This window comes from Pavona decussata, unplaced genomic scaffold (genome assembly GCF_977016875.1).
Source record: "Pavona decussata unplaced genomic scaffold, jaPavDecu1.1 SCAFFOLD_137, whole genome shotgun sequence".
NCBI classification, from domain to species: domain Eukaryota; kingdom Metazoa; phylum Cnidaria; class Anthozoa; order Scleractinia; family Agariciidae; genus Pavona; species Pavona decussata.
In genome coordinates this window covers 2,149,102-2,160,875 of record NW_028145550.1, presented here as the reverse complement: position 1 = coordinate 2,160,875, position 11,774 = coordinate 2,149,102, and the positions used below count along the sequence as shown (strand labels likewise).

General features: G+C 38.4%; 1 protein-coding gene and 2 long non-coding RNA genes across 4 annotated transcripts in view; 1 reads left to right on the top strand and 2 right to left on the bottom strand.

Annotated features, from left to right (window-relative positions):
* LOC146467294 (uncharacterized) overlaps nt 1–11,774 on the top strand; it is a 285,496-nt gene that overhangs the window by 270,397 nt on the left and 3,325 nt on the right. Inside the window, exons 5-45 of the mRNA XM_085126196.1 lie at nt 54–83; nt 514–543; nt 661–690; nt 947–976; nt 1,091–1,120; nt 1,235–1,264; nt 1,532–1,561; nt 1,677–1,706; nt 2,785–2,814; nt 2,936–2,965; nt 3,081–3,110; nt 3,228–3,257; nt 3,390–3,419; nt 3,539–3,568; nt 3,649–3,678; nt 3,804–3,833; nt 5,193–5,222; nt 5,342–5,371; nt 5,487–5,516; nt 5,908–5,937; nt 6,249–6,278; nt 6,397–6,426; nt 6,828–6,857; nt 6,973–7,002; nt 7,119–7,148; nt 7,262–7,291; nt 7,485–7,514; nt 8,204–8,233; nt 8,362–8,391; nt 8,504–8,533; nt 9,604–9,633; nt 9,769–9,798; nt 9,929–9,958; nt 10,070–10,099; nt 10,221–10,250; nt 10,393–10,422; nt 10,540–10,569; nt 10,706–10,735; nt 10,850–10,879; nt 10,995–11,024; nt 11,148–11,177. Coding sequence (XP_084982322.1) covers nt 54–83; nt 514–543; nt 661–690; nt 947–976; nt 1,091–1,120; nt 1,235–1,264; nt 1,532–1,561; nt 1,677–1,706; nt 2,785–2,814; nt 2,936–2,965; nt 3,081–3,110; nt 3,228–3,257; nt 3,390–3,419; nt 3,539–3,568; nt 3,649–3,678; nt 3,804–3,833; nt 5,193–5,222; nt 5,342–5,371; nt 5,487–5,516; nt 5,908–5,937; nt 6,249–6,278; nt 6,397–6,426; nt 6,828–6,857; nt 6,973–7,002; nt 7,119–7,148; nt 7,262–7,291; nt 7,485–7,514; nt 8,204–8,233; nt 8,362–8,391; nt 8,504–8,533; nt 9,604–9,633; nt 9,769–9,798; nt 9,929–9,958; nt 10,070–10,099; nt 10,221–10,250; nt 10,393–10,422; nt 10,540–10,569; nt 10,706–10,735; nt 10,850–10,879; nt 10,995–11,024; nt 11,148–11,177 — 1,230 coding nt within the window. The remainder of the gene's footprint in view (nt 1–53; nt 84–513; nt 544–660; nt 691–946; nt 977–1,090; nt 1,121–1,234; nt 1,265–1,531; nt 1,562–1,676; nt 1,707–2,784; nt 2,815–2,935; nt 2,966–3,080; nt 3,111–3,227; nt 3,258–3,389; nt 3,420–3,538; nt 3,569–3,648; nt 3,679–3,803; nt 3,834–5,192; nt 5,223–5,341; nt 5,372–5,486; nt 5,517–5,907; nt 5,938–6,248; nt 6,279–6,396; nt 6,427–6,827; nt 6,858–6,972; nt 7,003–7,118; nt 7,149–7,261; nt 7,292–7,484; nt 7,515–8,203; nt 8,234–8,361; nt 8,392–8,503; nt 8,534–9,603; nt 9,634–9,768; nt 9,799–9,928; nt 9,959–10,069; nt 10,100–10,220; nt 10,251–10,392; nt 10,423–10,539; nt 10,570–10,705; nt 10,736–10,849; nt 10,880–10,994; nt 11,025–11,147; nt 11,178–11,774) is intronic.
* LOC146467296 (uncharacterized) lies at nt 1,666–3,598 on the bottom strand. Its single transcript, XR_014867825.1, has 3 exons — nt 3,516–3,598; nt 3,361–3,448; nt 1,666–1,729 (listed from the first exon to the last, which is right to left on the bottom strand). It is a non-coding gene; the product is annotated as an uncharacterized LOC146467296 (long non-coding RNA).
* LOC146467295 (uncharacterized) lies at nt 7,064–11,050 on the bottom strand. 2 transcript variants are annotated; one of them, XR_014867824.1, is made up of 3 exons: nt 10,972–11,050; nt 8,614–8,695; nt 7,064–7,177 (listed from the first exon to the last, which is right to left on the bottom strand). It is a non-coding gene; the product is annotated as an uncharacterized LOC146467295 (long non-coding RNA). The 2 variants fall into 2 exon arrangements; XR_014867823.1 differs by lacking the exon at nt 10,972–11,050 and adding an exon at nt 9,746–9,859.

The window sequence follows — 11,774 nt, the reverse complement described above, 5'->3', positions numbered from 1 at the left end:
TTTTATACAGTTTTGAAGTTAAAGGCATACGCTATGTTGTGTTTCTTCCTTAGGCCATGAAAAGCAAAATACCGTTATCAATGGTAAGCAACCAGTCACATGATTAGCCACTTTGAAAATGAAAGAATTGAAGTGAACTAAGCTTTACATTTTATACTGTCTTACTGTCTGGATAACGAAGTATAGCAGCTTTAAGTTTTTCCTTATCTTAAGCATACAAATATTCGAGAGGACCTAACCCTAAGTGTTCATAAAACTAAGAAGTGAATTTAAAACGTTATGTGAGTCAATAACGTTTTGGGTGTTCATTTCTTTCAACGTAACCCAGGGTCTTTGTATGGTTTGCAGAAATTAGTTATTAAAGAACGTAATGGTTTTTTGTCAAATATACAAAGAAAATATATGTGAAGTGCTGTGAGGACTGTCCTTAAATGTCTAAACAAATTAACGGAGCTTTATATTTTATACAGTTTTGAAGTTAAAGGCTTACGCTATGTTGTGTTTCTTCCTTAGGCCATGAAAAGGAAAATACCGTTATTAATGGTAAGCAACAACCAGTCACGCGATTAGCCACTTTGGAATTAATGGAAGTGAACTAAGCTTTAGATTTTATACTGTTTCGAAAGTGAAGGCTTATGTTATGTTGTGTGTCTTTCTTAGGGAAAGCAAACCAAACTAGTGACATCAAAGGTAAGCAACCAGTCAAGATTCCCCGCTCCGGAAATGAAAAAATGAAATTGGGAATTACATTTTATACAGTTCTTAAGGTGATGGCTTACGCTATGTTGTGTGTCTTCCTTGGCGCAAACAAACCAAACACAAATAAAATATGTGTGAAGCCCTATCGAGGACTGTCCTTAAATGTCTACACAAATTAACGGAGCTTTATATTTTTTATACAGTTTTGAAGTTGAAGGCTTACCCTATTGTTGTGTTTCTTCCTTAGGCCATGAAAAGCAAGTTAGTGTTATCAATGGTAAGCAACCGGTCACACGATTGCCCGTTTTGGAAATGAAAAAAGTGAACAAAGCTTTAGATTTTATACAGTTTCAAAAGTAAAGGCTTACCCTATGTTTTGTGTCTTTCTTAGGGCAAGCAAACCAAACTAGTGACATCGAAGGTAAGCAACCAGTCACAGGATTCTCCGCTCTGGAAATGGAAAAATGAAACTGAGCATTACATTTTACACAGTTTTTAAGGTGAACGCTTACGCCATGTTGTATGTCTTCCTTAGGGCAAACAAACCAAACAAGTGGCGTCAAAGGTGAGCAAACAATCACAAGAGTGCCCACTCTGGAAAAAAAAAATGAAACTCGCTCTACGTTAGATTTTTTGTAACTTTGAAGGTGAAGGCTTACGCTATGTTGTGTTTCTTCATTAGGGTATGATCACCACGCTAAAGGCGTCAAAGGTAACCAAATAGTCAAAAAGATTGTCCGCTCTGGAAATGAAAAAAATTAAACTGAGCACTAGATTTTGTACAGTTTTGAGGTTGAAGGCTTACCATAAGTATGTTGTATTTCTTCATTAGGGTATGAACACCACGCTAAAGGCGTCAAAGGTAAGCAAATAGTCAAAAAGATTGTCCGCTCTGGAAATGAAAAAGTGAAACTGAGCACTAGATTTTATACAGTTTTGAGTTTGAAGGCTTACGCTATGTTGTGTTTCTTCCTTAGGGTATGAACACCGCGCTAAAGGCGTCAAAGGTAAGCAAGTAGTCACAAGATTGCTTGGAGGGGTCAGGGGTCTCCAAGATGAAAGTGGCGGGAGTAATTGTTGTGCCTTTCAGGGATTAAAATTCGTCGTTTGGTGCCCCTTACGGTGCTAAAATTCAAAATGACAGTCAGAGATTTGTTGGTACCTTTTAGAATATTAAGCCGAAAATTATAAGAGGAAGTAAATGTAAACCCACTGATTTGGTACCTCTTAGGGGTAAAAAAATTGTTCGCACCACGCGCACAAAACAGAATTCTGGTACCTTTTAGGGATTCTTTTCAACCTTTTCGACGATCAACCACATCACTTTGATACCGGAGACCCCCCCCCCCCCCCCCCCACCTCTCCACGGAGAAGATTATCCGGCTCTGGAAAGGATTAAAATCACACTGATCAAGCTTTAGATTTTAAAGAGTTTTGAACACCACCCTAAAGGCGTCAAAGGTGAGCAACTAGTCACAACATTGGCCCCGGGGAGTACTCTCAATTAAAAGTGACAGGGGTGATCGTAGTACCTTTCAGGGATTACCATTTGTGGTTTGGTGTCCCTTAGGGTACTAAAATCTAAAATGACTTCCGTCAGAGATATGGTGGTACATTTTAGGGTACTGAGCCAAAAAATATATGACATGAAGTAAATGTGAACCAATTGATTTGGTATCTCTTGGGGATAAAAAAAAATTGTTGAGACCACGCCCATAAAACAGAATTCTGGTACCTTTTGGGGGGTTTTTCCAAAATTTCCGATGATCAACCCCGTCACTTTATATGGGAGTACTTCCCCCCTCCCCCCCCCCGCCCCGCCCACGGGAAATATTGTCCGCTCTGCAAACGAAAAAACGAAACTGAGCTTTAGATTTAAAACAATTTTGAATTAATTAAGTTCGAGGATTAAGCTAGGTTGTGTGTCTTTCTTAGGGTATGATCACCGTGCTAAAGGCGTAAAAAGTAAGTAAGTTCTCACGAGATTGTCCGCCCTGGCAATGAAAAAGAAATTGAAAAGCTGAGCATTACATTTTATACAGTTTTGAGGTTGAAGGCTCACGCTATGTTGTGTTTCTTCCTTAGGGTATGAACACCACGCTAAAGGCGTCAAAGGTAAGCAACTAGTCAGAAGATTGTCCGTTCAGGAAATGAAAAAAAATAAAGGAAAACTGAGCATTACATTTTATGCAGTTTTGAAGGTGAACGCTTACGCTTTGTTGTGTTTCTTTCTTAGGATATGTACGTCACGTTAAAGGCGTCAAAGGTAAGCAACCAGTCACAAGATTGCCCTCTTTGAAAATGGAAAAAATGAAACTGAGCACTACATTTTATACGGTTTTGAAGGGGAACGCTTACGCTATGTTGTTTTTCTTCCTTAGGATATGAACGGCACGTTAAAGGCGTCAAAGGTAAACAACAAGTCACAAGATTGCCCGCTTTTGAAATAAAAAAAAATGGAAACTGAGCATTGGATTTTATACAGTTTTAAGGTTGAAGGCTTACGCTATGTTGTGTTTATTTCTTAGGTTATGAACACCACGCTAAAGGCGTCAAAGGTAAGCAAGTAGCCACAAGAGTATTCGCTCTGGTAATAAAAAAAAGAGGAAAGAAGAAACCGACAAACTGAGTATTAGATTTTACACAGTTTTGACGGTAGACGCTTACGCTTTGTTGTGTGTCTTCCTTAGGGCAAACAAACCAAACTAGTGGTGTGAAAGGTAAGCAAGCAGTCAACAGAGTGCCCGCTCTGGAAATGAAAAAAAAAAGAAGAAACTGAGCTTTAGGTTTATACAGTTTTAAGGTTGAAGGCTTACGCTATGTTGTGTTTCTTCCTTAGGTTATGAACACCGCGCTAAAGGCGTCAAAGGTAAGCAAGTAGCCACAAGATTGTCCGCTCAGGAAACGAGGTTAAAGGCTAACGTTATGTTGTGTTCATTTCTTCCTTAGGGTATGAACACCACGCTAAAGGTGTCAAAAGTTAAGAAACAAGTCACAAAATTGCCCACTATGGAAATGAAAAATAAATAAATAAATAAACTGACCATTACATTTTATACAGTTTTGTAGTTGAACGCTTACCATATGTTGTGTTTCTCCCTTAGGCTATGAACGCCACGCTAAAGGCGTCAAAGGTAAGAAACTAGTCACAAGATTGCCCGCTCTGGAAACGGAAAAAAATTAAACTGACCATTATATTTTATACAGTTTTGTGGTTGAAGGCTTGCCATATGTTGTGTTTCTTTCTTTAGGGTATGAACACCACGTTAAAGGCGTCAAAGGTAAGCAAACAGTCACAAGATTGCCCGGAGGGGGCAGGGTTCTCCTAGATGAAAGTCACGGGGGTAATCGTCGTATCCTTCAGGGGTTAAAAGTCGTGGTTTGGTACCCCTTAGGGTGCTAAAATATAAAATAACTTCCGTCAGAAGTTTGGTGGTACCAGTTTTAGGATATTGAGAGCAACTAAATGTCAACCAACTGATTTCGTAAATCTCAGTTGTAAAAATTGTTTTGGACCACGCCCACAAAATAAATTCTTGTACCTTTTAGCGGATCTTTTCAAAATTTCCGACCATCAACCCCTCACTTTTATACCGGAGTCCCCTCCCCTTCCCCCCCCCCCCCCCCTCCTCCTCCTCCACGAGGAAGATTGCCCCTCTGGAAATGATAAAAATGAGCTTTAGATTTTAAACAGTTTTGAATTAATAAAGTTGGTGGCTTACGCTCAGTCTTGTGTTTCTTCCTTGGGGTATTAACACCACCCAAAAGGCTTCAAAGGTCAGCTAGTAGTCACAACATTGTCTGCTCAGGAAATGAAAACAAAAAACGAAAACTGAGCATTAAATTTTATACAGTTTTGAGGCTGAAGGCTTACGCTATGTTGTGTTTCTTTCTTAGGATATGAACACCAAGCTAAAGGCGTCAAAGGTAAACAACAAATCGCAAGATTGCCCTCTTTGAAAATGGAAAAAATAGACCTACGCATTACATTGAAAATTGAAATTGAACGCTTACCCAATGTTGTGTTTCTTCGCTAGGGCAAACAAACCAAACTAGTGGCGTTAAAGGTAAGCGACCAGTCACAAGATTGCCCGCTCTGGAAATGAAAAAATATATATACGAAACTGAGCATTAGATTATATTCAGTTATTTTCAAGGCGAAGCCTTAAGTTATGTTGTGTGTCTCCCTTAGGGTATGAACACCGCGCTAAAGGCGTCAAAGGTAAGCAACAAATCAGAAGATTGTCCGCTTTGGAAATGAAAAAAAATGAAACTGAGCATTACATTTTATACACTTTTGAGGTTGAAGGCTTACGCCATGTTGTGTTTCTTCCTTAGGGTATGAACACCGCGCTAAAGGCGTCAAAGGTAAGCAACTAGTCAGAAGATTGTCCACTCAGGAAATAAAAAAAAAACACATGAAAACCGAGCATTACATTTTTTTAAATAGTTTTGAGATTGAAGGCTAACGCTATGTTGTGTATCTTCCTTAGGGTATGAACACCACGCTAAAGGCGTCAAAGGTAAGCAACAAGTCACAAGATTGTCCGCTTAGGAAATGAACAAATAAAATGAAACTGAGCATTACATTTTACACAGTTTTGAAGGTGAACGTTTACGCTTTGTTGTGTTTCTTTCTTAGGATATGTACGTCACGTTAAAGGCGTCAAAGGTAAACAACAAGTCACAAGATTGCCCTCTTTGAAAATGGAAAAAATAAAACTGAGCATTAAATTTTATACACTTTTGAAGGTGAACGCTTACGCTATGTTGTATTTCTTTTTTAGGATATGAACGGCACGTTAAAGGCGTCAAAGGTAAAGAACAAGTCACAACATTACCCGCTTTTGAAATAGAAAAAAATGAAACTGAGCTTTGAATTTTAAACAGCTTTAGAATTAATTAAGTTGGAGGCTTACGTTATGTTGACTATCTTTCTTAGGGTATAAACACCACGCTAAAGGCATCAAAGGTAAGCAATAAGTCAGAAGATTGTCCGCTCTGGAAATGAAAAAATGAAACTGAGCATTAGATTTTATACAATTGAGGTTGAAGGCTTACGCTTTGTTGTATTTCTTCCTTAGGGTATCAGCACCGCGTTAAAGGCGTCAAAGGTAAACAACAAGTCACAAGATTGTCCGCTCTGGAAATAAAAAAAATGAAACTGAGCATTAGATTTTATACAGTTTTGCAGTGCTTCTTCTTTAGGGTATGAACACCACGCTAAAGGCGTCAAAGGTAAACAAGCAGTCACAAGATTGTTCGCTCTGATAATAAAAAAAAAGGAAAGAAGAAACCGACAAACTGAGCATTAGATTATTTAGATTAGCCATTCATTACTTTAAGATTTTATTGTTGTAATGCGCATTCGATCATATCTTAATTGCATGTTAGACTGCGCAATATAAGAAATAAACGTTGTTTATTATTATTATTATTATTATTATTATTATTATTATTATTATTATTATTATTATTATTATTATTATTATTAGATTTTGCACAGTTTTGAAGGTGAAGGCTTACGCCATGTTGTGTGTCTTTCTCAGGGCAAACAAACCAAACAAGCGGTGTCAAAGGTAAGCAAACAATCAACAGAGTGCCCGCTCTGGAAATGAAAATGAAAAAAAAACTGAGCATTACATTTTATACAGTTTTGTGGTTGAAGGCTTACGCTATGTTGTATTTGTTTCTTAGGGTATGAACGACACGCTAAAGGCGTCAAAGGTGAGCAACTAAGCACAAGATTCTCACCGGGTGGTCGTAGTACCTTTCAGGGTGCTAAAAACTAAAATGACCTCCGTCAGAGATTTGTTGGTACCTTTTAGGGTATTGAGCCGAAATATGAGAGCAAGTAAATGTCGACCAACTGATTTGGTACCTCTTAAGGGTAAAAAATTTTTCGGACCACGCCCGCAAAGCAGAAATCAGGTACCTTTTAGGAGTTCTTTTTCCTACGATCACCCCCGTTACTTTTATATGGGAGTCTTCCGCCCTCCTCCCCCCTCCGCCCCACAGGGAAGATTGCCCGCTCTGGAAATGATAAAAATGAAACTGAGCTTTAGATTTTAAACAGCTTTAGAATTAATTAAGTTGGAGGCTTACGTTATGTTGTCTATCTTTATTAGGGTATAAACACCACGCTAAAGGCGTCAAAGGTAAGCAAGTAGTGACAAGATTGTCCGCTCTGAAAATGAAGAAAATGAATCTCAGCCTTACATTTTATACAGTTTTGAAGGTGAAGGCTTACGCTATGTTGTGTGTCTTCCTTAGGGCAAACAAACCAAACTAGTGGCGTTAAAGGTAAGCAAATAGTCACAAGATTTCAATGCCCGCTATGGAAATGAAAAATATCAAACTGGGCGTTACATCTTATACAGTTTTGAGGTTGAGGGCTTACACCAGTGTTTCTCCCTTAGGATATGAACACCGCGCTAAAGGCGTCAAAGGTAAGGAACCAGTCACAAGATTGCCTGCTCTGGAAATGAAAAAAAAATTGATAAATAAAACAGCATTATATTTGATACAGCTTTTAGTCTGAAGGTTCACCCTATTTTTTTAGGGTATGAACACCACGCTAAAGGCGTTAAAGGTAAGCAACAAGTCACAAGATTGTGAGGAAGTAAATGTCAACCTACTGGTTTGGTACCTCTTAAGGGTAAAAAATTGTTCGGACCACGCTCACAAGATTGTCCGCTCTAAAAATGAAGAAAATGAAACTGAGCATTATATTTTATACAGTTTTGAGGTTGAAGGTTTACGCTATGTTGGTGTATCTTCCTTAGGGTATGAACACCACGCTAAAGGCGTTAAAGGTAAGCAACAAGTCACAAGATTGTGAGGAAGTAAATGTCAACCTACTGGTTTGGTACCTCTTAAGGGTAAAAAATTGTTCGGACCACGCTCACAAGATTGTCCGCTCTAAAAATGAAGAAAATGAAACTGAGCATTATATTTTATACAGTTTTGAGGTTGAAGGTTTACGCTATGTTGGTGTATCTTCCTTAGGGTATGAACACCACGCTAAAGGCGTCAAAGGTAAGCAAGCAGTTACAAGATTATCCGCTCTGGAAATGAGATAAATAAAAACAAACAAACTGAGGCTTACGCTATGTTGTGTGTCTTTCTTAGGGCAAACAAACCAAACAAGTGGCGTTAAAGGTAAGCAAGCAATCGACAGAGTGACCGCTCTAGAAATTAAAAAAAATGAAACTGAGCTTTAGATTTATACAGTCTTGAGGTTGACGGCTTGCGCAATGTTGCCCGCTCTAGAAATGAAAAAAAAAAATGAAAACTGAGCATTACATTTTATTCACTTTTGAGATTGAAGTTTTACGCTATGTTGTGTTTCCTCCTTAGGATATAAACACCACGCTAAAGGCGTCAAAGGTAAGCAAGCAGTCACAAGATTGTCCGCTCTGAAATTGAAGAAAATGAATCTCAGCCTTACATTTTATACAGTTTTGAGATTGAAGGCTCACGCTATGTTGTGTTTCTTCCTTAGGATATGAACACCACGCTAAAGGCGTCAAAGGTAAGCAACTAGTCAGAAGATTGTCCGCTCAGGAAATGAAAAAAAAAAACAAAACAAAACAAACAGAGCATTTAATTTTATACAGTTTTGAAGGTGAGGGCTTACGCTATGTTGTGTGCCTTCCTTAGGGCAAACAAACAAAACTAGTGGCGTTAAAGGTAAGCAAGCAATCAACAGAGTGCCCGCTCTGGAAAAAAAAAATGAAATTGAGCATTAGATTTATACAGTTTTGAGGTTGAAGGCTCACGCTATGTTGTGTTTCTTATTTAGGATATGAACACCACGCTAAAGGCGTCAAAGGTAAGCAAGCAGTTACATGATTGTTTGCTCTGGAAATGAGAAAAAAACAACAACAACAAACCAAACAAACTGAGGCTTACGATATGTTTTGTGTCTTCCTCAGGGCAAACAAACCAAACTAGTGGTTTCAAAGGTAAGCAAGGAGTCACAAGATTGCCCGCTCTAGAAAAGGAAAAAAAAAATGAAAACTGAGCATTACATTTTATACACTTTTGAGGTTGAAGGCTAACGCTATGTTGTGTTTCTTCCTTAGGGTATGAACACCACGCTAAAGGCGTCAAAGGTGAGCAAGCAGTCTCAAGATTCTCGCCGGCGGGGCGAACCATAAAAAAGTTAACAGTTGTGGTTTGGTGTCCCTTAGGGTGTTAAAATCTAAAACGACTTCCGTCCGAGATTTGTTGGTACCTTTTAGGATATTGAGCCGAAATATTTGAGAAGAAGTAAATGTTAATCTACTGATTTGGTACCTCTAAGGGGTAAAAAAAAATTGTTCGGACCACGCCCACAAATTAGAAGTCTGGTACCTTAAGCTTGTAGGAGTGGTTTTCAAAATTTCCGACGATCACCCCCGTCACTTTTATATGAGAGTCTCCCCTCCCCTTCCGGACAGGGAAGATTGCCCGCCCTGGAAATGATAAATTAACAAATCGACGGCAGTTTTCTATGGTCTATACTCTTATAGACCATAAAATGACGTCAAAAAATGTTCAAAACTCAAGTGGAACCACGAGCCGCAGGCGAGTGGTTTCACTGCCAAGTTTTGGACATTTTATGGCGTCATTTTATGGTCTATAAGAGTATAGACCATAGAAAACTGCCGTCGATTTGTTTTTTACAATAACATGGAAAAAGTACGAGCGAAATTGGCTATTTTTTTTTCGTTGAGAAAGCGCGCGCGTTACGTCTGACGTCATTTTTATTGTCTGTACTCTTATAGACAATAGCTACGAGCCAATCAGCGCGCGGGAATTTGGACAGTTATTGTAAAAATTGAAACTGAGCTTTAGATTTTAAACAGTTTTGAATTAATGAATTTGGCAGCTTTAAGTTACATTTTGTTTCTTTCTTAGGCTATGAACGGCACGCTAAAGGCGTCAAAGGTAAGCAACAAGTCACAAGATTGCCTGCTCTGGAAGTGAAAACAAAAAACAACAATAACAAACAAACAAACTGAACATTAGGTTTCATGCTGTTTTGAGGTTGAAGGCTTACGTTATGTTGTGTTTCTTCTTTAGGGTATGAACACCACGCTAAAGGCGTCAAAGGTAAGCAAGCAGCTACAAGATTGTCCGCTCTGGAAATGAGAAAAAGGCAAAACAAAACAAAGAAACTGAGTTTTTAATTTTATACAGTTTTTAAGGTGAAGGCTTACGATATGTTGTGTGCCTTCCTTAGGGCAAACAAACAAAACTAGTGGCGTTAAAGGTAAGCAAGCAATCAACAGAGTGCCCGCTCTGGAAAAAAAAATGAAATTGAGCATTAGATTTATACAGTTTTGAGGTTGAAGGCTTACGCTATGTTGTGTTTCTTTCTTAGGATATGAACATCATGCTAAAGGCGTCAAAGGTAAGCAATAAGTGACAAGATTGCCCTCGCTGGAAATAAAAAAATATTAAACCGAGCATTACATTATATACAGTTTTGAGGTTGAAGGCTGATACGCTATGTTGTGTTTCTTCCTCTTTAGGGTATGAACGGCACGTTAAAGGCGCCAAAGGTAAGCAACAAGTCACAAGATTGCCTGCTCTGGAAATGAAAACAAAAAACAACAACAACAAACAAACAAACAAACTGAACTTTAGGTTTCACACTGTTTTTTTGAGGTTGAAGGTTTACGCTATGTTGTGTTTCTTCTTTAGGGTATGAACACCGCGCTAAAGGCGTCAAAGGTAAGCAAGTAGTCACCAGATTGTCCGCTCTGAATATAAAGAAAATGAAACTCAGCCTAACATTTTATACAGTTTTGAGATTGAAGGCTGATACGCTATGTTGTGTTTCTTCCTTAGGATATGAACGGCACGTCAAAGGCGTCAAAGGTAAGCAACAAGTCACAAGATTGCCTGCTATGGAAATGAAAACAAAAAACAACAACAAACAAACAATCAAACTGAGCTTTAGATTGTATACAATTTTGAAGATGAAGGCTTACGCTATGTTGTCTTTCTTCCTTAGGGTATGAACGGAACGCTGAAGGCGTCAAAGGTAAGCAAGTAGTCGCACGATTGCCTGCTCTGGAAATGGAAACATAAAACTGAGCATTACATTTTATACAGTCTTGTGGTTGAAGGCTTACGCTATGTTGTGTTTCTTCCTTAGGATATGAACACCATGCTAAAGGCGTCAAAGGTGAGCAACAAGTCACAAGATTGCCCTCTTTTGAAATGGAAATAATGAAACTGAGCATTATATTTTGTACAGTTTTGAATTTTAAGGCTTACTATATGTTGTGTGTCTTCCTTAGGATATGAACACCAGGCTAAGGGAGTCAAAGGTAAACAAGCAGTCCCAAGATTGCCCCCTCTGGAAATCGGGAAATAAAACAAATGAAACTAAGCATTACATTTTATACAGTTTTGAAGGTGAAGGCTTACGCTATGTTGTATTTCTTCTTTAGGGTATATATACCAAGGAAGTGGCACCGAAGGTAAGCATCCTCTTAGTCACAAGATTGCCAGCTCTGGAAATGAAGAATTAAATCTTTTATACTCCTACCTTTGCCAACACCTTCAAGGATTACACGTTGAGTATTTTTGAAACTATAGTCTATCATTTTGCCTTTTTTTGTGCATTACGACTCGGTATTGTCTTTTGCTGTTATGCGGGTAAAAAATAATTTGAAGCTATCAAAATGTCGTGTAAGACTGATTTCAGCTTATCTTTTGAGTTCAGTTTAATTTTTTAGGGATATCTCTCTAGTATGGTTTGGAAACCGCGAGAAATACAGTTTCTATCATTGAATTAGTGATGAATTTCTAATAATACTTCCTTTCCTTTTTAAATAATTTCTGGTGCAATGAGTTTGCAAGTGTGTTACGTAATGTTTAAAAAACGAGCAGAAGTGTTTTATCGGCTTTAAAACCACGAGGCGCAGCCGAGTTGTTTTAGACCCGATAAGACACGTGCCGTGAGGTTTTTGAACGGCTTCAAAAACATTCCTGGAAATAATTTTGTGAACGTTGGAAATTAGCATACGAGATAAACACCGCATACTAATGAGGAGTGTTTTATCAACTGATAAAAC